Source organism: Zalophus californianus, chromosome 7 (assembly GCF_009762305.2).
Source record: "Zalophus californianus isolate mZalCal1 chromosome 7, mZalCal1.pri.v2, whole genome shotgun sequence".
Taxonomy (NCBI): Eukaryota; Metazoa; Chordata; class Mammalia; order Carnivora; family Otariidae; genus Zalophus; species Zalophus californianus.
This window is the reverse complement of record NC_045601.1, coordinates 52,319,543-52,345,148: the sequence shown is the minus strand read 5'-3', so window position 1 is coordinate 52,345,148 and position 25,606 is coordinate 52,319,543. Positions and strand designations below refer to the sequence as shown.

General features: G+C 39.7%; 1 protein-coding gene across 2 annotated transcripts in view; it reads left to right on the top strand.

The window, feature by feature from the left end:
* ARMC2 (armadillo repeat containing 2) overlaps positions 1-25,606 on the top strand; it is a 107,529-nt gene that overhangs the window by 34,119 nt on the left and 47,804 nt on the right. For both annotated transcript variants that reach the window (XR_003521484.1, XM_027602554.1), the window contains exons 6-10: positions 5,654-5,730; positions 10,193-10,291; positions 14,367-14,542; positions 19,714-19,816; positions 21,556-21,779. Coding sequence is in view for 1 of the 2 variants with exons in the window: in XM_027602554.1 (XP_027458355.1) it covers positions 5,654-5,730; positions 10,193-10,291; positions 14,367-14,542; positions 19,714-19,816; positions 21,556-21,779 (679 nt within the window). In the remaining variant the exon portion in view is untranslated. The remainder of the gene's footprint in view (positions 1-5,653; positions 5,731-10,192; positions 10,292-14,366; positions 14,543-19,713; positions 19,817-21,555; positions 21,780-25,606) is intronic.

Here is a 25,606-nt window from a genome sequence, read left to right as displayed (position 1 = left end):
TGAAAAAGATACTAAGATTATATGTGTAATTTTTAAATATGTATTTTTAAATATGTATTTTTAAAATCTTGGGCCACAACCCAATACCTTGGTGGACTTAAAATTTTGACCTTATGAACCTTACTTTAAAATCCTATTCTTTAATTTCATTGTGCTTGTATGTAACTGTTTAGGTAGAATTCTATCTTTAACCTTAGTTATTAAGACAGAATGCTAATGTTCTTAATGCTAATATGTCTGGAAACTATATATCTGGTGTTTCAGGCCACGAAGACATGATTAAGGCATCTCCCCCTCCCCTGCCCCCCCCGCCCCGCCCCAGTCCTTGGTGGTGGCCTTCTCAAACTGTAGGCAAAGTATCTAAGAGACTATGAAGCAGGGTTAAGCAACCTAAGACCCATGGGCCAAATCCAGCCTAGTACCTGTTTTTGTAAATAAAGTTTTATTGGAACACAGACACAGTCATTCAGCTCTTGTCTGTGGCTGCAAGCACACTACAGCAGTGGAGCTGAGTAGCTGTAGAGACTGTATGGCTGCACAGCCCACAATATTTACTTCCTGACTTGAATCTATACAACTTGAGTCTAATTCTGAAAATGAAGTGTCTTCTTCTTAGGGAAAGGGAAAGTTTAGCTCACAATTTGCTAAAATTTTCTTTTTATCATATGCTTATGATAATGAGCACATTTAAAATTTAAATGTGCTTTAAAATTTTAAATCTACCTTTAAGATTTCCTTTCCCATTTTCTTACATGTAATTTTTTTTCCAAGTGGAAATAAATTTACTGCTTTTTTTCACCTTAATTCCAAATCCTTCTTCGTGTCTTTATAGTTACTGCTTTAAAGCAGGAGTCAACAAACTATAGCCCAGGAGCCAAACCTGGCCAGCCACCTGTTTTGTTTCGTTTTGTTTTACAGCCCTTGTGCCAAGAATGGTTTACATCTTTCTAAGTCATTACATTTAAATGGTTACAAAAGTAGCTATATGGTAGCTTCTATTTTGCCATTTGGCCTGCAAAGTGTAAAACATATATTGTCTGGCTTTTTAAGAAAAAGTTTGCTGACCTCTGACCTAATCATAATAATTGGGAAAACTGTCTAAATAATAGGAAAATCTGAGTTTTAGAATATTTTTAAAGAAATACACTTTATTTCTTCCATGTATATATGGTCCAGAAGTAAATGTTGCCAATGTCACTGAATGGTGGATGAGCACTAGTGACTCAGTCAGTCTGTGTATGGCATTGCCTTGGCTAGAGAGCTTGGTTCTGGTTATCCAGTGAAATGTAGTACTCCTGTCAGTGATTGGGAAGAGAAGACCTTGCTTTTTGCTCTGAAGCATGTTGGCAGTAGATCAGGGGCCTGGGAATGCCATAGCCATCTTGCTGTCTTTAGTACTCCCACCTGATTACAGATGGAACGGAAGGAAGGGCAGAACTGAGAGAAGTGCAGAAAAATGGAACCAACGCCCTGATCACACCACACCTAAAACCCACCCTAGTGTTTGGCTTTTAGGTTATATGAGCCAATACATTCTATTTACTGGTTAAGTGTGTTAGGATTAGTTTCTTGTTGTTGTTGTTGTTATTTGTAGATGAAGATACCCTAACTAATTAAATGGTGTTATTCTGCCTCTAAGAAGAAGTTCACAAAAGAGCTTTAAATAATAATTTCTGGAATGGTTTTATTGTTGGACATCAAAAATCATTGCACAAAAATTAATTATGGTCTTTGACAACTTGGAACAGGAAGCTGGGAAGAAGAATTATATTGTATGACTGAATCAAGATCTAGACACATCTGATAGACAGGAACCCTTTGCCAAATATAATACTGTGAAATTTCATGAGTCCACCGTGGATGGGGGAAATTTGCCCTAGCTGCATTTGTAAGAAAAACCAAGAATCGACTAACACTGTGATGTGACCACCAAAACCACTAATGTAGTCTTAGGCTACATTATTTAGAATCTCTCTTCATTGTTCCTCAGGCCATACCTTTAGCTCAGTGCTGGGTTCCAGACTTTAATACGGACCCAGACCAAGTGACACTCGCTCAGAGTAACTGAATAGGCTGGCAAGGAGATTTGAAACCACATCCTATAAGGAGGAGTTAAAGGGACTGGAGAAGTTTGTCAGTGACATCAGTGATGGCAGCCGCAACGATAGTAAACACTGACTGGGTACTTACTAAGGTACTTACACATTTTATCATTTGATCCTCACAACAATCTTATATAGAGGGTTACTAGTATTTACCTCAGATATAGATGAGGAAACCAAAGCTTAGATGAAAAGCAGACATGAAGTCACACAGCTAATAAATGTGATCATAATTAGCTGATAACGTAGCTAATAAGACCATGGGATTTAAACCCTAGGAGAGGATGTTAAGTGGTGAACACCACATTTTTAAGTATGTGGAGAATTGTTGAGAAGAAGAAGGATAAAGCTTTGTTTCATGTGGCTTCAATTGGTACATAGAACTGAGAAGGTTCGTGGAGTAGAAGTTATAGGAGAACAGATCTCCATTAACTATAAGCCCATCTATTCTCTTCTTGGGCAGAGAGGGGATTTTCTTTTCTTGATGTCTCTCTCCCCACCTTACTCTGGTTGTGGGACTTTAGCTGCCCTGCTCCCCAGAAATCCCGTTCGGCTTACCCTGGTCAGATGGGACAGTTCTTCCTCAGTGTTCATCTTTGACCTGTTAATCATGCTTGCCTTCTCAGAATGCTTGGGCTGCATGAGAACATATTTTATTTCTCCTCTTCCTTTGGGCTCCTTTTCCTCTTTTCTATCCTTTACACAAGTACCTGACAAGGCTTGGTCCTGAGATTCTGGTCTTTGAGCCACAAACCTGATCACTCTAGTCCCTGTGTGCCACTTGGATCTTTAAAAGTGCTCTTTCCCTGATTTCCACATCTCCTTTGCTGATCCTCCATTTTTCATCCGAAACTCAATATGGCAAACCTCACATGTGTCTCACTCCTCAAACTGTTCTACTCCCTAACCTTCCCGTTTCTGTTGATGGCAACCTGCTATCCTGTTCCTCCAGGCTTACCTTCTGCTCTTTCTTCTGCCTGAAATCAACCACGAATCCTGTCAACTTTTCATGTGCAGGATCTCTTCAATTTGTTCCTTTTTCTCCAGTCCTACTGGCACCCCCCAAGAATTAGTTCTTGTTACCTGTCGCTAAGTCTTCTCAATGCTCTTGTCACAACTCCAGAGCCCATCACTTCCTGTGTTAGAACCTATGCTCATCAGACCAGGGCCGTCGCCTCTCCCCAGAGTCTCAGGCAGCTGTTCCCATGTGCCCCAGCAGAAACCTCCTATTCCTACCTTACTGGCCCTGTACAATTAGCCCCTGCCCTGAGTCCCAGGCTGCTCACGTTCCTCTTTACCTTCACTCATGTTTCTCCCCTCCTGAGAGTAGTGCTATCACTTGCTGGTTCCACTTTTATGCTTTTAAGACCCACTTTGTGGCCCACTTCTCCCTTTCACTCATCACTTCCTTCCCAGCATCCCTCTAGTTCTTGTAACCTGCTGGCTTTCACAATTTAACACTTGATTAGAGACTTCCTTGGAATTTTCCATTTAAAAAAAAGTTGCTTAGTTCCTCAAAGTAGATTTTAGACTTTTTCAGGGCAACGCTTTATATGTTCTTTATCACAGTAACATCCAGCACTGGACTATTCAGACAGGTGCTTGTTGATTCAGAACAAAAGAGAAAACCAATATTGATTATTAAGTTCTTCAAATGTACCAGTCACTGTACTAAGGGGAGGCATTGCCCTCACGTCAAGATAAGAAAACCAGGGCCAAAAGCTTAAGTAAGTTACCCAGATCTATGTAGCTGATAAATGTTGGACCCAGGACCTGGTAGTTTGGGTTCAGAGCCTGCAAGCTCAACCACTGTACAATGATGATCATAGGGAGTATTAGAAATTCCCAATCCTGTGCTCTTCTCGAGAACCAGCAGGACCCAGCACTATTGAGCTTTGGTATACACTAAGAAGAGGGACCCTTCTTCCCCACCCCCCACCCCCCACACCGTACTTGGGGATACACAAATGTGGTATGTAGGGAGGCAACCTCATCAGTGGCCATGACTCAGAGAGTGTGGACCAGTGACTTTAGAAAGCCATTAGTTGAAAACTATTTTCCTCAGTTTCAATAGTTGTTTTGGACAATAATGACAAGAAGACCCTGCCTCTATTGTTCTCAGACTTTCTTGTTATTTCTAAGAGTGATAAGTATGAGAACTTCCTTGGCTTCACATCCTGTCAAACTTTCGGTATTTTCTCTTCTCATAAGGTAGATTAGATCTGTTCCATTTGAATCTCAACTCTGAGAGTGTTGACACAGGAGATCCCATCCCCATACTCTTTCTTTGATTGGCCAGGCACCTCTTGCTGCCAGATCTATGTTTTTATGCTGTGTAAAAATAAAGCAATTGTTTCAGGGTATGAAATAATTACACATTTTGGGAAAGATTAGCTTGGTCTTTTCTCTACTAAATGATAAAAAGAAGTGTTAAATCAAGTGTTTAAAAAAGGGGCCTGTTTATGGGAAAAATGGTATTTGGAGAAGCTAATCCTTGGGCAGCAGTAAAAGCCAAGGGCCAGGATAGAGCACTGAACATTTACCAGGGATCTCGCTGCACAGGCACACATCTGGGTGTTTGTGAGTGACCCTGGCTACACGTGTATGCGTTCTTTGTGATTTTTTGTAGCAAATCTTTTATTTGATGACAAAAAAAAAAAAAAAACAAACCTGTTGTAAAACTTGCACTCAGTGTTTTTTACCTTGGAATTGTTTACAGATATTTAAAAGTGAGTATTTTTAAGTGTCAGCTTAGCTAAAGAAAAGTTGTATCCTTCCTGGATGGTCTCTACATTAAATATAACCTTTAAAAAAAAAAAAAAACAAAAAAACCCCAAACAAACCTGGCAATATAATCCTACTATTGGCCAACTGCTACTCTTTTCTTTGGAACACAAAATATTTGTCATCTGGGGGCTGCCTGAATTCACCTTCCATTTTTTCACATTTAAATTATTTCAAAAAATAAAGCATTTTTCAAAGAATATTAATTTAATGAATTGTTTAAAGTAGAAACAGGACACTCTGTGATGAAATAGAAAGAGCCGTGAATCGGAAATTATGAGAGTGGGTCTCCAGATCCGACCCTGCTTTGTGACTTGGGGCACAGCTGATCAATTTGAGAACAATTTCCTTGTGCCCAGGGAGACAGAGCAGGGGTCCCTTCCAGCTCCTAAACACTGGTCTTTTTTGAGTCCCTCAGACCTGAGTTCGTTCTTATTGTAACAGTGACCTCTTGTGGTATATATCCTTTATCAGGTTTTTTTTTTTTTTTCCTTTTTTTGATTTGCGAAGTAAACTTGGGATTTGTTGTTGTTGTTGTTTCTAGTAACTGTATTTGATACTGTGAAGCAGCTCTGTCTTGTTTTTTGATAGATAAATCTAAGCTGGAAATCAGATGTTGACTAAAGGACTATAGAGCACCAGACCCCGTCTTATAAACAATCACCTATGCTTTCTTCACAACCTGCATATAGCCGACTCTACACTTACAGAAAGAGAAATGCTTTGGTTTTTGCTCTGAGTGTTGTGTGTATTCGTTTTCCTCCTAGGGACCAGGGGAAGAGGCGTTCAAGAGCTTCATCATGTTTCAACAGCTCAGACCTGAGCAGACCTGAAACCAGAGCAGGTAAGGCGCTCGTATGCTGAGAGGTCTCCAGAACTTCTTCATCTTAAGCATCTCACATTTCCACTGAAGAGGTCTCATGTTGGCTCACTGTTTGAAAACTCCAGTAACTTCATCCAACTTGGCTGCACGTCAACATTTATTTTTAGAAATTTTTATTATTTTCACAACAGTCTTAAAATTCTTACCATTACCCAGCTCTAGGGCCTCAGACATCTGTAGATTATAGTCTTAGTGAGCGTGCAAGAAATTATTTTGTAAAAGTATTCAGAAAATCGCAAAGCTTGACATCAACATAATTCTTGAGTTCAAAACCCGAGTTCAAAATCATTGCTCACCTAAGTGAAACTCTATTAAATGTATGAAGACAGCCTCTGGGGGCTTTAATTGGTTCAAGAAAAAATATACAACAATATAAATCACAGGCTAGAAATGATGCAAAGTGTATTCATGCAATGAAATATAGCAGTCACACTTATAATATTGACTGAAATGAGTACAAACATAATATTACATGAAAGTGTTAAGTTGCAAAAGCAATGACATATGTTGTTTATGGATACAGACCTATGTGGTGACATGCAAAGTCCAACATGATAAAAATAACCACCTGATTTAGAATGGTGGTAACCCTTGGAGGGAGGGGGAGGAAGGGAGACAGATAAGAGGAGACAACTCTATCTGTAATGTTTACTTTTTTGAAATAAAGAGGAGGATAAAAATACCATTAGTATTTGACCAAACTATTTGTGGGTACACAGGTGTTTGTTATATTTTTCACTTTTTTTTGCACACATGAAATTTTATAAAACCAAACTAATATCAGGTTCAAAAATATTTTATCACTTTCAAAATTAATTCTTTATCAATAAAATGACTTTTGTGGCCAACAGGAATTTCTGTAACCCTCAGGAAAATCTTAGACTGATTTCTGCATCAGCATTGTTGCTAAGGATTTTACATTTACTTGCTAAAAACATCAGCCAATAAACATTGTGTCAAGTTTTTGTGTCCAGAACTCAAAGCTGTGGTTAAAAACTATAACCACTGAGACAGCAAAATCGTCAAAAACATGCTGAAATTTCTGCTTGACTTACCCAATTTCCTGTTGAATCATAATTTTTATATTTAGCAAACTGTGAACCTAGATGAAAGTGCTTTCTAAAATATTAGATTGTTGCCCAAGACTGAAGCAAACTTTAATTTTTGTAGATCTTCAAGAGTAGTCACAGGATTCCATGCTTCAGATGCTGGAGTGGAGAGTGGTTTAGTTATAGAAAATGGGATTTTTGCAGAAAGCAGAGTTGGAGGAGGTAGGTGAGTGGGTGGAGATGCAGAAAAGGTCGTGGCTGGAAACAACCGTTCGCCCTGCGATTCTTGGGAGAACCCTTATGCCACAGTGTCTGGCTGACTTCTGCTCTGAGAAGGAACAAGGCTTAGAACCATTCAGAAGGGCCTGCAAGGGCCTTTCCTTTGCCAAGGTTAAATAAACAACTCTGTGATTTCTGGCTCACCCCTGTAATTCCACTCTTCCTGGGGTGAGCGCATTATTGATTTTGTTTGTCCTAAGAAACAGATTGATAATCGTGGTTCCTCATAGAACTATTCATTAGAGAGCATATTGCACAGGAGGTAAAAATGCTGAGTTGAACTTATTGGACTTGGAGTCTGTATTTCTAGTAAAATTTAAGTGTGCCGTAAATATTTGGTGATTAAGTTATTTGTCTGATTTATTATCTTCTGGCTTTTCACTTGCCTTGATATATGTTGACTGTATTCACATGCTTTGGACTTGGGCAGATACCTGAGAATATGAACAACCATGGGTTTTATCCTGCTTGAATATTCAGGTTTACTTTTTGGGTCCATACCTGTAATTTATCAAAGTTAGGGTAGACTCATAAAAGTAATGACCCAAAAGATTGAGATGGTGGTCTCCCATCCATTATCTGCAGTTCTGAAATCCCAAAACTGAAGCTTGGGAAGGCTCTGAAAGCTGAAGTGTTTTTCAAACTCATTTAGTAGCAATGCCTGAGCTGAGCTGATGGGAAGCTGAGAATAGTCTTTGTTTTGTTTCTTGCAAATATGCACGAACCCTGGTGCAGGGCACCACCCCAGAAGACCCTACCGGGGGTGATGCATGATATGCAGTGTGTTCACCCTATTGCCTTATTAAAATTCAAAATCTTTTTTATTCCCAAACTACATCTGGTCCAAAGGCTTTGGATAAGGGATTGAGAACCTGTACCGATAGGGACTGATGCTGTCCTAAAGACAATGCACCCGTGCAATTCATGAATTCTTCCTTAGGGGTTAGACAAATGATGGAAAACTTTGCTATTAAAGCTGTAGACAGCACACCTACACTGCTGAATTACAGCTTTGTTGCCAACCCCTCTCTATCTACTTTTTCTGCTCAAGGGCTCCTCACACCCAGTGTGCATGGTCCTCTTTTGGTGTCAGGAAGGTTTGAGAAAAAGCAAGCCTGGACTCACTGCACCTGGGGTGGCTGTTTCCAGCGTGGAGTGTTAGAGGAAGGCCTACACACTGGAAGGGATGGGTAAATCGCATAGCTTTCCTGCTTCTGGGTGACATCATCACCACATGCTTGGGAAGTTTAATATGTATTGTATATTTTTTTTCTTCTCAAGAGTAACATAAATGCATGAGAGGTTTAGGAAAATACAGGCACACATAAAAGAAATTAACCCATCATCCCAATACTTGGAGATGACCATCGTTACCTCATTTTATAGAGGAAAAGTGATGCAACTTGCCCACAGTCAACCCCAGAGCTAGGCTCCAAACCCAGACAGTGATTCTAGAACCTATGCTATCACAGGCCTCCCTGGTTGTCTGGTCTTTCTTTTTTCTCCAGTTAAAATAACCTAAAACTGTATAGGCCATCTGCCTTTTCACTGCTCTTGCTCTCTTTCTCTCTTTCTATGAAACCCTGATTGTCCCTATCATTTCTAACTCTTTGTGTGACATTTTGGGGATCTAGGCACCCGCTGTGGGCATTTGAATGATTGGTACCGGGTCCACTCTGGGCAGGTACAGACTCTGAAGCAGTACAGACTGGGTGCCATGAGAGGGCCTTATGGGGAGGGAGCAGAAGGGAGAAGGGAGGCTGTCTTTAGCATTGCTCCTGAGAGTCCGCACTGCGGTGCCCCCTCCAGCTACATGGTCTGTGCTTTAGATAGTGGGGTATTTCCTCTGTGAAATGTAATCATGATTTGTAGTTTCTAATATGATGCACATTGCTCTCCAAAGCCAACTTTCAGTTTACTGTTTCTGCTGTGGGGTGGAATGGCATAGAGTTCAAGAGCAAGGGCCATGGAGCTGTATGACCTTGGGCAGGTAGCCTAATGCCCCTGAGCCCCACTTTCTTCATCTGGAAAATGGAGATAACTTGGGGACCTCCTTGTTATGTTATTAAAATTAAGTAGAGACACGCTGCCTCTTAAAGGACCCAGCCAATGGCAACTAGCTTTTCATTTTCTAGAGCCTAAGTTCCCGGGCAGCATTGAATCTTGATGACTCAGTGGTATCGTGCAGCCAGATGAACTTCAGACCGTGGTGGCCTGTTGTTTTTTAATCAGGAAAATGAAATTCACGTTTATTGAGTGTTCCTGGGTCCCAGACCCTGGGCTCTGAGCTTTACCTGTATCATGTCTTTTAATTCTCAGAACCCCAAAGGCAAAGATTTTCATCTCTGTTTCACTGATGAGGCTCAGAAAGGATAAGAAGCCAGACCCCAGCCAACCAGTGCATCAATACAATAGCTGTGATTTGAACTGAAATCTGTCAGCGCCCCAAGCACAGGCTTTTCCCACTACCCCACACAAATTCACTTGGCGCTAATGGCAGTGGCCTTAAAATGATGTGGCCATTTCATTTTGTATAGGAAAGAGAGCCTCTCTGAAGGCCTTCCTTTTCAGAAAAGTTTTCATGAAACACTTTCAAAATCCTTATTCTTTACATATTTATAGTTTTCTATTTATCCCACATTACAGAATGGTAAGTTTAAATAAAAAATAATTCAAACTATTTGCAGTACGGGGCACCTGGCTGGCTCAGTCGGTGGAGTGTGTGACCCCTTGATCTCAGGGTCATGGGTTCAGGCCCCACATTGGGGATAGAGCTTACTTAAAAAAAAACAACAAACTATTTAATTTGCCTTACTGACAACAATTCCAACATTTCCAAAGCTTAAGACATCAATGCAGTGTCCTAACCAGAGTTTAAAGTTCTGATTTATTTACATGATCTTATCTGAGTTTGATGTGGGGTAATTTGATTAAAAGACATGTAGTTCTAATTAGAATTAGTTGGGCTTAGGGGGTGAGGTGTAATTTAATTCCAGAGCTGATTAATTTTAGTGATGAACAACAAAGACTTGTGATGGTACCCCAGGTATACCTCCTTGTTCACGGCTTTCTCCTGATCTGGATTTCTTTTGCAGTCTCAAAAGGCGACGTGCAAGAAAAGGAAACAGAAATAGAAGTAGATGAAGTCTTTTGGAATACAAGGATCGTACCAATTTTGCAAGAATTAGAAAAGGGTAACAAAAAAAGTTTTTGTTTTAAATTGAGAATATCTTTAGCTATTTCTATGTTCCCCATTGCCCTGATATCTTTAGTAAGCTTTGATTACCATTTTTGTGAACGTGTTCAGAAACAAATGAAGTTATCTCTTTATTCACCCAGTAATGTACGTATGAAATACAAGTAGACCTAATTTTTAGTGAGTAAAAATTATACTTTAAATTCAGGAAGAGAGCCTACTTCTAAAACTCCCCATGGAATACATATTAATTATCACCTTCTGTCTGCCCAAGTAAATGCTGGTTTTAACTCTCTGGGGTGGCAGTTAATGCACGAAAGTGAAAGATTAAAACAGATTTCAGGTCCCTGAAACTTTGACTAAGTCTCATAAACTGGCATCCTTGGGAGGTGTGCCCATGGTTTTCTAGATCCAAATGTATATGTCCTACTCTCCTAAGGTTACCTCACTTGTTGGGAATGCCACTCAGAGCTGGAGGTGGCCTAGGGTGTGCCCAGCCCTTGCACTGTGAGGTTCCCCAGCAGGGAAGGCCCATGATCAATGGGTCTCTGCAAAGGCAACCCACGGAAAGCTTGTCAAGAGAATGGCCCCTGCTTTCTCTCCTTTGCCGCCCCGTGGGGATTCCATTTCTGAAGTTGAAATGGGCTCCTCTGGAGCCACAGTCATGGCCCCCAGCTAAGGCCGGCACACAGCACACAGTAGCCCTCACTAGGCATTGTGGAACAAGTACTCCATGGATGAGCAAACCAACATGATAGGCTCAAGAAGAGACCCTAGGAGAAGCATGGTAAAGAAGTCCTCCCCAGTAAGCAAGGAAGTCCTGCTTAAGACCTACTTCCTAAAATGTTCAAATAACCTCACTGCTCCTCAGCTCCCTTTTAGTACTTGGCTGTGTTCATGGCTCCTGCAGGTGCCCCAGGCAGGGGTTCTGGTCCTGGTATTGCTACCAACGAAGCACGTGGCTGTGGGCAGCCACCTAATCTCTATGCGTGGCAGTGTTCGCATGCCAGGTGAGGGTGGTTTAGACTGGACCATCATCACTGTCCATGGCAGCTCAAAAACCCCAATGGATGACTGTTCTCCTTCTGGAGTTTCTAATTTTGACTTTGGGCCCTTTATTTTTAGGAGACGTGGGCAAAAAACTAGTGAGGAGAGCAGTCTGTCTGAGCAAAGGTTAAAACAGAGAACATGCTAGGAAGAACGCAGTGGGGAGGATGGCCTGTAGCATGAAGGCCTGTCCCGGAGGAAGTCTTCAGCCTGAAGGATTTTAAGAGACCTCTGGGGACACCAGCAGAAAAAAGTGAACTAGAGTTTGGGATTTGGAATGTGGATGAATCTCCCTTCTCAGAAGATTGTTGGCCCTGAAGTATGGCATCTCTCCCCTCAACTTTAGGAACAGTGAATGGTGGCAGGATTGGGTTACTTGAGCTTTTGAGGGTCTGTCTTTCTTATTTTCCTTTTTATTTTGATGTAATTTCAGACTTACAGGGAAGTGTCAAGGATAGTACAAAGAAATCCTGTATGCCCTTCCCTCGAGTCCCCAAATATTAATATTTTACCGCATTTGCTTCATTATTCCCTCTCTCTCTTCCTCCCTCTTGCTCTCATTTTCTCTGTACCCCCGTAACACACACACACACATACACACCACACACACACACACACACACACACACACACACACACTGTTTTTTCCTTTTTTGAACCATTTAAGAACAAGTTGCCAACATGATGTCCCATATTCCTAGTACTCTAACATATATTTTAAGACACAAGGACATTCTGTGACATATCTGGAAACTACCATACCATACTATACAAACCTTATTCAGATTTTGCCAGTTATCCTAATAATTTCCTTTATAGAAAAAGAAAATCCTGGATCATAAGTTCAAGTTATTTGTCATATCTCTTTTCATGATCTTGACGTATTTGAGGAGTACAGACCAATTATTTTATAGACTGCCCCCACAAATGAGTTTGGTCTGGTATTTTCTCTCACTTTGATCCACTTGAGGCATTTGGGGCAGGTATATGGCATGAGTGATGCTGTGTCCTTCTCAGTGCCTCATAGCAGTAGGCACATGACTCTGCTCTGATCTCTTACTGGGGATGGGAATTTTGATCACTTGGGGAAGGTGGTGTCCAGGCTTTTCCACTGTAAAGTTACTATGTTCCCCTTTGTAATTAATAAGTATCTTATGGGGAGATGTTACTTTGAGGCTACATTGCTGTCTATTACTTATCCAACTTTTACCCACTAGCTTTAGCCCCTTGAGAATCTTGAAAACTCTTAAGTTCAAGTTGTCTTTTGAGGCTCTACAGCATTTATAACAAACCAACTGGTATAAAGAGTTAATTTGTTTATAATTTAATTTGTTATATATTTGTATATTATATTGTATATTATATATAATATACAATATTGTATATAATACAATAATATATATAATATTATATATTATATGTATATAAAAATAATATTGTATATTATTTATGTTAATTTGTATATAATTTACAATTATACTGTGTTTGACACACAAGTTCTAAAACAGTTTAGAACTTGACCCATGAAACTTCCTTTTTTAGTTTATTTTAAACTACGACAGCTACTCCTCATTGAACCCACCAGGCTGAACAGTTTGTAGAGGGAAGTGTTAGAAAAATGCCTTGAGGTCTCCCCATTGCCAGAGAGGGGCCCACGGCCTGGACTTGGGGTTTGTGAAGAAACTGCCAAGAACAGAAGAATAAAACAACAAAACAAAAGTGTTCTTACAATAGAGCTCAGGTTTTTCCTTTTATTTAAAGTTAGTCTAAGTCATTTCCCAAAAATTCATTTATTTAAGTGCATAACCAAAAGGCATTGAAGGTTACCGAGCTATTGAGGTTTAACATTTTTTCTTAGATGTTATTGTTGAAAAGAGCTAAAAATGGCCTGAGTCATTTCCTTCTTCAGGCGCACACTTCCTCTATGTGAGCTTTTAAGAGCACATTATGGTATTTATTTAAGATTGGTTTCCTAATTTTAAATTTTGTGATGGGATCTATCAGATAATATTTTTCAACTGAATATCTCAGACTTGGATTCTTATATTTCCCCTCAGGTTCCATTTTGTGTGCTAGTTTTCTTCCTTGCATGTCTATTGGTATGGATACCACTTTCAAAGATTGCTGTCCTCAGAATTCTCACTATAAAATAAAATGTTCTAGGGTTCTCCTGTTTCCCAACTGAAGTCTTCTTTTTATTCTCCTCTCTTGTAATAACCCCTTGCAAGTAACAGTGGATGAGGTGGCATTTTTGAGATTTTTGTTCCCTTTGAGCCCTCGTTTCTCAGATAGTGAGCATTGTTCTCATAGAAAAATATTGATCATTGTTTTCATCAGCAGATATATTAGAAAACGAACATACATTAAACTATGTTATAGGTTGTCCATACAGTATTCTAACTGAACCATGCTCTGTTGATACAAAGATACAAAGACAATTCCTCCTCACTTAGCATGACATCTGCTTGAGGGCACTGGACACGGAACACAACATACATAGGTATGTGAAAAACAACAAAGTACCAAGTAATGTTTGTTGAATGTGGAATGGTACATCTTTTCTGGAGGGGCCAGAATGTAAACAGAGCCTTGATGGACCCAAATCAGTAGGAATGAAGGTGAGGAGAACATTCTAGGCCAGAGGAACTATGTCCCAAAGGGTTGGAGGTGGAGACACAGTGGTGGGCTTCCCTGAGACTGAAGCGAGCACCGTGAGGTAGAGGGCATTTGGAATAAAGCAGGCCATCTGGAATCGGTGCAATTCCATTCTTTAATACGCTCTTTGAAAGACTGTGTGTTCTAGATAAGCTGACTGATGGGTAAATAAGTTAACATGGTAGGAGGTGGATCAATGAGGTGAAAAAAAAATCAGGTAGATGGAAATTGCAAGAGAAGGGAAAAAACATAGTTCAGGAATTTGAAGATGTTCGGGGAAATAATTGTGGGGTTTTACTTATGCTGTGTTTGACACACTTGAAAACTTGACCTTAATTAGTAAGTGCTACTTTACTCTCTTTGCTCTGACAGAAGAAAACATTGAAACGATTTGTGCTTCTTGCACACAACTTCATCACGCTTTAGAGGAAGGAAACATGCTTGGAAATAAATTTAAGAGAAGAAGTGTTCTCCTGAAGACCCTATATAAACTAGTTGATATTGGTTCAGACTTGCTCAGCCTTAAACTTGCAAAAATTATTCTAGCAGTAAGTTTTTCTTTCCTCTGGTCTAGTAGACTGTAGCACATAAAAGTTTTACTTAATGCTTTATTTGTAAATATTATAAAGAAGAGTAGAAATGCAATGTGTTCATTGAGAATCTTGAAAAAAAACCAAGGTAATAAATTGACATCTCTGAATTTGATTAGGAACCCTATCTAAGGAACGAAGGCTGACCTGGAAGGCTACGGGGAAAATGTTCAAATAAACTCTTACATTTGGACTGTGGCTAGGTTTTTTTAAAAAAGGTGACAACAGGAAAATACATTCAAAACAGTTTCTCAAGTAGCTTGACTGGAGATCGGTATCAGAGAACACAACCTGTGGTTTCTGCCCTAAGGTTTCTGCTGGGTGCTTGATTCTGCCCCATGATTTAATAAGTAACTGAGGGTAACCTGGGCCATGGATACACTGGCCAGGTGCTTTATGAACCAGTGTGAAACAGAGAAACATGTGGTCATGGGAAGGTGGCAACAGAAGGCTCCCGGGAGGTGTTAGAAGAAAAGGCCAGACACCAAATAAAAGTCTGTATAAACTCTGTCTCAAACAAAATGATATCATTGTTTGAGGGGAACACTTTGTTGTCATAGCCATAAGCAGTTGGAAACAAAAGATAAGACACAGTTATTAGAGAACTTTCTAAAAGAGCCGCTAAAACAAATGAATGAAGCTTTGTTTACCTGGTTTCATAAAAGTAAAAGCTATTATGTTAACACATATAATTTAAAATCTGAAAGTACACAGTGAAGGTAAGCGTTGGCATACTTACTAAGAAGAGCTCAGTAAGAATGCCCACTGTTCCTTATTTTGATGTCTTTCATGAAGCAGAATATTCTGACTACATACTCTATGTAATTTTTTTGGAGAAGCTACATTCTTATTTAGCTGTCATCACAAACTATTCACCCTCTTTAAAAAAAACTGTGATATGAAATATGACTCAAAAAGTAATACTTCTTTAAAATAGTGATTTGAGTCGTATTTTAATCTCCTCATTGGGGGTAACTGATCCATCAGCTTTAATGTAACAAAAGATAGCATAAGCCACAGAGATAGCTGAAGTTAAAAGTGATAGGTAGACTTATGTTAACTAACTGGAATTTAAATAAAAACTTGAAAAAGAAAAAAAAGTGGTAGGTAAAGGTGAAAAGATATCTGCATGTTTGTCCCATTTCCTCTCTGGCCCTGGATTTGGGGTGCCCCTTGGCCTGGGAGAGCCCCTGGGGGAGGCTGGAAGGCCCTACCAGTGTAGCTGCCCTGGGGAGGCCCAAGCTACCAGCTGCTGAGGGATCCGTTGTCTGTGGGTTTTCATCTGGGTCCCAGACATTTTGCTCCATGCCAAGCCAGAAAATAGATAAATGAGGAGGAAAATGCCATGAGTTCATCAGGGCTTTGCCAAGAAAATATTATTTTGGTTATTAAAGGTGCCACTCAAATCAATAATATACACCACACAATGTAACTATTTTAGGGTAAAAGGCTAGGTGATCTCCCAGACAGTGATCACGTTCTGAACTCAATCTGATTAGATAGAGCTCTCTGTGTGACATTGACTGCCTTGCTGAGTCAGGGGCGATTCTGACTAGGCTGCCCTCCAGGGTGCAGAGATGGGCTGTCTGCTCCTTCTGATTAACCGCAGAACCAGGTCAGGAGGGACCCTCAAGGCCATCAAGCCCAACTTCCCGTCTGCTACCTGAATCTGCCCTAACGTTCCAGGCAAGGTATTGTTTTCGCATAAGGCCTTGCTGAATGGAATTCTATATGTTTTAAAAAGACCACATCAGGGCGCCTGGGTGGCTCAGTCGCTAAACGTCTGCCTTCAGATGGGGTCATGATCTCAGGGTCCTGGGATGGAGCCCCACATAGGGCTCCCTGCTCGGCGGGAAGCCTGCTTCTCCCTCTCCCACTCCTCCTGCTTGTGTTCTTGCTCTCACTATCTCTCTCTCTGTCAAATAAATAAATAAAATCTTTAAAAAAAAATAAAAAGACCACATCATAAAAAGTAAAAAAAAAAAAAAATCAGCAAACAAACAAAAAAGATATATGGAACTAAGATGTTTTTAATATCTTCTCTAGTTTCTGCCAATATTTTACCTACCAGTTTAGTATTAAAATTCAGACATTTAAAATTATTTATAGTTAGGGGCGCCTGGGTGGCTCAGTCAGTTGAACGTCTGCCTTCGGCTCAGGTCACGATCCTAGGGTCTTGGGATCAAGCCCTGCATCGGGCTCCCTGCTCAATGGGGAGCCTGCTTCTCCCTCTCCCTCTGTAGCTTCCTGTGCTTGTGCTCGCTCTCTGTCAAATAAATAAATAAAATCTTTAAAAAAATTATTTATGGTTAAAAACATTCAGTGAGCATAATGTCAGTTCTTCTGATTTCTTGCATGTTTTTGGTTAAGTAAGTTGGGGGTTTTGCCAGACAGCCGTTTAATTTTAACCTTTGTGTCAAAGGATCTTACGAAAATGTTTCAGTCTATATTAAGAATTTTTTGAGTGCACACATATATGCAATGAATGCAACTATATTCAGGAGGGGAAATCTAGTGCCCTATACAGGGGTAAAAAAAACAGAAAAGAAACCCCACCGGTCTGTCAACAGTGATTATATATAGTGGTAGTAGTAGTATAAGTGTTTTTAAACTTCTCCTTAATTTTCCAAATTTGCTTCAAATAGAAAAGACTGCTATTTTTAATGTAAGAAGTAAACTACCCCTCTACAAGAACTTAGTCTGTGCCAGGGACTCTTGATGTTGGTAATACAAGTGACTACAACCCCCTGCCTTCCCGGCTGGTGCTGTAGCAGAAGAGGCTGTGAGCACGCAGAGAACCTGGGGGACTGGGCTGTTGGAGGGGGTGTTGCTGAGAGCAGAATATGAAGCACAGTGCAGGAGGCGGTCAGGGTGGGGGGAAGAGCTCTTTTATGTAAGGTTGTCTATGTTCCTTGCATATGATTTAATATTTTATTATATTTTCATGTCTCAGAGTCATACTTTTTACAGTTACTGAAAGAGAAGGTATAGGAATGTGCTTTGAATGTAAACTGACCTCATAGCAGGCTTGGAAATTGTCGGGTTTTTGTTTGTTTGATCTTTAATGAGAACCCGGACATGAGTTGTTGTCATTTTCCCTTTGTCGCTTTTCACTAAAAATAGAAGACTTGGGTGGGGGGTGAGGTTAGTTGTAGTCATTCATTTATTCAACACATTTTATTAAGTACATAACCCATGCTACTGTCTCACACACACACACACACACACACACACACACACACACACACACACACACACAGGCTCACAGTGTAGCGGAAGATAGTTAACTGATTAAAATATATTCCCGAGTATTAAGGGCAACATTGATTTCCATTGATACAGATTTTATTTCTATTCTCTTTAGTCAGCTTATCTTCTGGGTTTTTAAATAATTTTTTGAAACCCCTAAGCATTACATTTTTTTTCTAATTTCCATTTCCTTTTTTCCTCCTGAGAACAGAAGGAATGACCATCCTGCCACATGTAACAGTTTCCGATGCTTCCACAACAGAGCTTCTCAGACTTGCACAAGTACTGGATCTTTGGGGAGTTTGTTAAAATACAGATTCTGATCCAGCAGAGCTGGCCTGGGCCTGAGAGTCTGCATTTCTAATACTTACAGAGACTCCCAAGGTGCAAAATGGAAAGAACTCCTAGTTTGCAAGGTTGCTCTGGGATAACCTGTCCAGGGCCCAGAGCAGGAAGGCAGATGGAAACTGCTCTGTGGATAACGCTTCCCTCCCTCTGCCCTTTGGGCGCCGGGCTGACCATGTTCATCCTTGTGTCTCCTGCAGTGAACAGCACTGTGCCTGGTACACAGCAGGAGCTCATTAATATTTGTGGATCAAACACAGAATGAATCTTTAAAAACATGTCTGACAAATTCCATTATCTTTTTTTTTTAACTAACTGGAAAGTCATTAATAAACAATATCAAAGATAATTTTAAAGATGCTTTTTAATGATAAAATAATGACCCATATGCTCATCCTTTTCACACAGATATATTTATTTGTTCAGATAACTTCATTCTTGCAATGACGGCATATAATATTCCCATCTTACAGTATAGGTTATAAATGTCTTTTTTTTTAAGATTTTATTTATTTATTTGACAGAAACACAGCGAGAGAGGGAACACAAGCAGGGGGAGTGGGAGAGGGAGAAGCAGGCTTCCCCCTGAGCAGGGAGCCTGATGTGGGGCTTGATCCCAGGACTCTGGGATCATGACCCGAGCTGAAGGCGAATGCTTAACTACTGAGCCACCCAGGCGCCACATAAACATCTTTTTTTTAAACATGGTTTCACAGTTACACTTTCTATGACTGCTTGATATGAATGGTATTGTTCCACAGTTTATTAAATTATTCTCTAATATCGGACACTTAGGATATTTTTAATTTTTAATTTTTACCACTTTAGATAAATATACAGTGAATTGAGTCTATTTGATGTAGTTAGTCCCCCTCTACTGTGCTTTTTTATAAAAAGTATACTTCCTTATTGCCCCTATGTTTAATTTACTAGAATATTTTTGTAGGATTTAGAAGGTAATTTTAAATTTTGAACATTATTTGCTATTATCTCAAAGCATTTCAGATATAGCCTGAAAAATAAATATATATGTATTATCTAATCAAAAAATTACTGCTTTTTTGTTTTTTTATAATAAAAAGAATCATACCTTCCCCCTTTCTTTTCTTTCCTTCACCCCTTCTAGTTATTCTTTTCTAAGTTAGTCTAATCGGAAATTTTGGTATCCGTCTTCCTGTACTCTTGTGTGTTAAAGCAATTACTCCATTTAATTAAACTTATCAACATCCTCCCCTCTTTTATCCTCATATACTCTTTAAAAAGTAACTAATAATCTCATGTATAAGGATGAGACTTTATGAAGTAAGAACTAAATGCTTATCAGTAAAGTGTGCGTACCCTAAGGACCATTTATACTGTATTTACTGTGAGTTAATGAAATACTATAGTTGGCAAATATGGAGCCTAAGCTTAGACTTGTTCTTTATGTTTTAAAAAATATCCTTGCAGCACTTTAAAAATAGATGTTTGTGTTAAAAAATGATAGTGCGTCTTTATTTCCCTCTGCAATAAAAATGTGTTTTCTTTCTCTGCAGCTTAAAGTGAGTAGAAAGAATCTTCTTAATGTCTGCAAACTTATATTTAAAATTAGCAGGAGTGAGAAGAATGACTCTCTGATTGAAAATGACAGCATTCTAGGTGAGTATCATTCAGTGCTACCACTGAGTAAATGTTGCCCTTGAGTACAAGTGAGAAGTTTGGGGAGCAAAGTTATCATTAATGGTAGCTAGAATATTTTATTTTCTCATAATATCCAGAAGTTACATGATGCCTAGTTTTTGTCTGTCCTTCTCTGTGTTTTCCACATTCTGTTTAATGTATCCTTTGGAGCCGAGAAGGATAGTTGGCTGTTTGTTTTAAATCACAGATCTGTACCTCCGAAGCAAATAATACATTATATGTTGAAGAAGAAGAAGAAGAAGAAGAAGAAGAAGAAGAAGAAGAAGAAGAAGAAGAAGAAGGGGGAGGGGGAGGGGGAGGAGGAGGAGGAGAGGAGAGGAAAGAAGAAGAAGAAGGAAGAAGAAGAAGAAGAAGATGATGATGATGATAGCAGGAGGGGAAGAATGAAGCGGGGGAAATCGGAGGGGGAGACGAACCATGAGAGACTGTAGTAACATTATGTGACTTTATCAAGTGTTCCCTACTTAAAAATCCATTTCCTGGTCTCAGATTGATTATCAGACAAAATACATTTAATGGTATTTGAAATAACTGGAATTTTGGGGCTTTTGATGGAGTAGGAATGACTCAAACTTGGAAGACAAACTGGAAGACAGCTGTTATAGACATTTGACATCAAAGTGTCTCAGATGTGTTTCAGATATGTTGGTAGAGAAATTTGATTACACTCTACCTTCCTAGCTAATACTGTTTAAGTCTTGATACACCCTTAAATAATTAAGATGCTTAAATAGTTACCTCAATAGAAATTTTTTATGAATTCACATTGCTGATCTAAGGCAAGGCAGCAACATGGAAAATGTCCTGAGTTCTCTTTTTGCCTACGATAAATGATCTCTTTTTTGACAGCAGCAGACAGGGACAAAGAAAGATTCTGACAAATGATCACACTGACATTAATAAAATTAAATGTGAAAGAGGCATGATTAACCTTATCAGAATTGCCTGGGTTACCCCTAAAATGAAGTAGTTGTATGCTATTCAGATGGATGTTCTTAAGTTGTCTCAGGAAACAGTGGATGTTATCTTCAAAGTATCCCTTTCTGTGGTGATTGAGATTTCTTAAAAGACCCTGTCTTGATTGATTTCCCATTCATACAGCAACCAGTATATCCTCAAAAGTTTGTTGAAATTTAACTCTTAAATTGTCTCAACTATCAATTGTCCTCTAATAACTCAACATTTTTGTAACTAAAAATAAAGGTTGGTAAATATTAGTAAGAGACAAGAAGTGGCATTTAATTAAAAGAATGTGTTCTTATTTATATATTAATAATCCCATCCTTTCGTTTTTTTTTTAAGATTTTATTTATTTATTTGACAGAGAGAGAGACAGCGAGAGAGAGGGAACACAAGCAGGGGGAGTAGGAGAGGGAGAAGCAGGCTTCCCACCGAGCAGGGAGCCCGGTGTGGGGCTCGATCCCAGGGCCCCGGGATCATGACCTGAGCCCAAGGCAGACGCTTAACAACTGAGCCACCCACGCGCCCCAATAATCCCATCCTTTCACTGTCATTATTATTAGAGATTTGTCTTAGCTACAAATAAGCTTATCTCTTTTTACCACATGAGTAACACTTAACAAGCATTTGAAGGTAGTACTAACGTTTTACAAATTGTATTTGACGTTCACATACAAGTGCTTTAAAATGTCTCTCTCGAGTTCTTACACATTTGTAATAATTCATCTTTTTGACAGAATCATTATTGGAGGTCCTGAGAAGTGAAGATCTGCAAACTAACACTGACGCTTTTTTATACTGTATGGGGGCTATCAAATTCATTTCTGGAAATCCACGATTTCTCAATGAAATGATCAGCAAAGATGCTGTGGAGATATTGATGAATTTGATAAAGCAAATAAATGAGAACACCAAGAAATGTGGTACCTGTTTGCCTAACTCAGGCCACTTACTAGTCCAAGTAAGTATTTTACTTGAACAAGTTATATGTGTAAAAATAGTTTTCATGTTCCCTAGTATCAGTTACCTGCCAGGTGGGTGTAACAGGTAACAGGTGGGCTGTCACCAACAACCAGGTAGGCGTACCTGGCATTAGGGATCAAGAGAAGAAGCCACTGCCCCCCCCGACACCCCATGTGTGCCCATTTCGCCTGGAAAGGCTATTGCATGGCTATTCACAGAGCATCTCTCTACACAGCTTCAGTGTCCATTTCTGCTATCCACAGGGAAGGCAGGCCTAGGAGAATAAAAAGGTAGCCTCACTCTGCAAAACAATTGCAGGCTGTCATCAGAATTTTAACAGGCAGAGTTTTAATCTTCAGAGTTTCAAAGACTGGATATTGTTCATGAGGATGGGTAACTAATGTCATGAATCTTGTATCTGCCATAAAAAGCAAAAGTTAATGATATTGAGTGGACAGTCGTTGGGGGGTGTGCATTCCTGAGGCTACAGGAATGAAGGTAGCAAAACTAGATACGTTTAATATGACCAGGGGCAAGATGAAAAAAAATTTGTTATGTGTTACTTTTATTACTTCTTTTTTTTTTTTTTTAAAGATTTTATTTATTTATTTGAGAGAGAGAGAATGAGAGATAGAGAGCACGAGAGGGAAGAGGGTCAGAGGGAGGAGCAGACTCCCTGCCGAGCAGGGAGCCCGATGTGGGACTCGATCCCAGGACTCCGGGATCATGACCTGAGCCGAAGGCAGTCGCTTAACCAACTGAGCCACCCAGGTGCCCTTATTACTTCTTTTGTGGCAGATTAAATTTCATAGTTAAATTATTTTCACTGGAGCTGCTTCAGCTCTCATATTCATTTTTAGATGAGATTCTACTTTTTAATAGCATTTGTATATCAGATAATAGCATCTTTGATGTAATAATTCATGAGATTTAAAATGTGCTTGTCAATTAATGAGGATTGATTGGGCACTCAGAGTGCTTGGAGCCTTTGGGAAATTGTGTTAAAAATTAAATTTAAGCCCTGCCTTAAAGATGCTTAAAGTGTTTATGATGATCATTAATTTTGGACTTTGCAGTCTGTCTCCGTTTTGAAAAAAGATTGTGAAAACCCCTTTTAGTCATGAATGATTCAAAATTCTATTGGATGTGCCATCTTTTGTCTAGGAAGACTTAGAAACCTTATTTTCATGCTGCCCGTGTTAGTGAGTTATTCAAAATTTTTCCTCAATGAAAATCATTATTTTGGTTATGTATTTCCTTAGTAAAATGGAAAAAAAGTATAAGGAAGAATGTAAAATCCCCTGAAATATTTTTACCCTGAGATAGCACACCTCCAACATTTTAGTAACCATTCTTCCATTGCATTTTCATGCAAATATATACTTACATATGCATAATTTTATATAATTCTTGATTTTTATCATGGACTGTCTTATTTTTAATAGTTGTTTTTGCTTATTTTCCATTACTCTCTTCCTTCCTCATTTCTCCTGTTCCAACCAGTTAGCCAACATTGTTCACACTGATGTGCTCAGCACCTTTTACAATCATAGGTTTTCAAAAATAGGTTATTCCATGCACTTCTGTGTTCTCATGTAACAATACATAGTAAGAACCCCTTGTAGATTTATTTTACATTTTTTAATGACTGTGTAATATTCTGTGATAAGGATATACCTCAAATACTGAACTGTTCTCCCATTGGGGTGTTCACTCTTTTTAATTTTTATGCAACAGCTTCTAAAATTGTTGTCTGATTAAAAAAGCTCTTTCCAGGGACACCTGGGTGGCTCAGTTGGTTAAGTGGCTGCCTTCAGCTCAGATCCATGGTCCCAGGGTCCTGGGATTGAGTCCTACATCAGGCTCCTGGCTCAGTGGGGAGCCTGCTTCTCCCTCTGCCTTGCTGCACCCCTGCCTGTACTCTCTCTCTGACAAATAAATAAAATCTTTAAAAAAAAAAGCTCTTTCTAACCCACTTATATACATATAATACATATATAAATATATATGTAAATATATATAATATATTATAATCTATAATAAAATACACATATAAATAAAATATATACAAATTTATTTATATATGTATTTTTTATTTTTATACTTATTTATATATTTATAATAAAATATATACAAATAAGGTCAGTTGGTATAAAGGAACATTGAGTATTATTGTGACCTAAAATATATCCAGTCCAGAGCTAGGACCTCTGGTATAGCAGTAAGTACAGTCATACTCCCAATGTTCCTCTCTTCCTTCCCTTTTCCCTCCACTCAACATCCTTAGGTGCAAACTGACTCACTGGATTAGATGCCCTTTTCCTTTCCCAAAATCCATGCATAGGTGGTGTGACAAGGGACACTGCAGAAACTTCTTCCTCACTGCCCGCCACCACTCACCAGACACTGTCATGGTCTCCAGGCCTCCTCTGAGGCTGCCGAGGATCTGGCTTGGGCAGGCCTTACGTGCCTGAGGTTTCTCCCTGGAGCACAGTTCAGCAGGAGGAAGGGCCACCTCCTAAGAATGTGCTCCTACTGTGGTCACCAAGCCCCATTTGCATCAGCTATACAGTGTCACTCTGTGTGTGTGTGTTTACAGACCTGGTCGGGGGAGGAGATATCATCTGAGGCTATTTCATCTGCAGGGACCCTGAACTGGATATTCCCTCATATTTCGTTAAATTGAAGAAAAGCTGTTTTATATCACATGATTGATAAAATGTAAGCCACATGGCTACACAAGAAGAGCAGATGAAAATCTACTCCTGTGAATGTGTAACACTGACTGGCTCTTCACTAGCCAGCTCATGTGCACATGTAACCAAACAGATCTGGCCATGTGCAGAATCGTTTGTTCACACTAGTTTGCAGAACTCGGTAACTCTAGCTCGTGAGACATTTTTTTAAAGCAACTTCGTTCAGTAGAAAAAAAATCAGTAAATTACTGTGGCTATGAGCCGGAGAACACATGGCAAGGCTAAAGAGACAAAGGCAGGCAACGTTGGACAGTTGTGAGTTCCTCTCTTTCATGACTTTCAACCGGGAGAAACTCAGTAACTTTAGCACACCATCTGGGGACCTCCTATTACAAAACTGTACATTCCAGCATCTGGCACAAATGCTAGAGTCATTGTGTTTCCCTAAAGCTGCCCTTTTGGACATCCTAAAGCTGGAGCCTGAAAGTTGTATAGGATTCGGGAAACTGGCACTAAGGGAAAAGGATAAGGTGTGCCTGGGGCATGCTGAGGAGGTAGGTTGATCCAGAGCAGGGGCGTTCCATGAGAGTCTGAGATTCATAGGCCACAGCCCTGAGTCTCAGACACCAGGCTGTGCAGTGTGGACTCGGCGGAGCCGTTGCAGGTGGGCGTGGGTGGGGGGGGGGAGGTGAGATCAGAGTGGCAGAAGGATGAATGTGCATGAGATAGGAAATTGATCAAGACCACAAAGCTGAAAAGTGATGGGAGGAGAATGTATCAGGGGTACGAACAGATTGGAGGGCTGAGATCTCACACACAGTAGCCCCGGTTAAGAGGTGTTACCAACAGTTCTTAGATTTGAGGCAGATTATAATAGAGCTAAAGGAATGAGATCCAGAAATGGGTGTGGAAAAAAGCTCCTCCACAGCATCCGGGCTAACGTGGCTTACAGGAAAAAATACTGATATGTTGAGATTTTTGAAGGTTTTCTTTATGTTGTTGTAACACATATACATATACATATATGTGTATATTTATCACTGTGTGGCCAAAATCAAGAGACATTGATTTCACAGGTGTTGGGGGAGGGGCTGCTCTATGCCAGGCATGTTCTGGGTGGTGAGGAAGA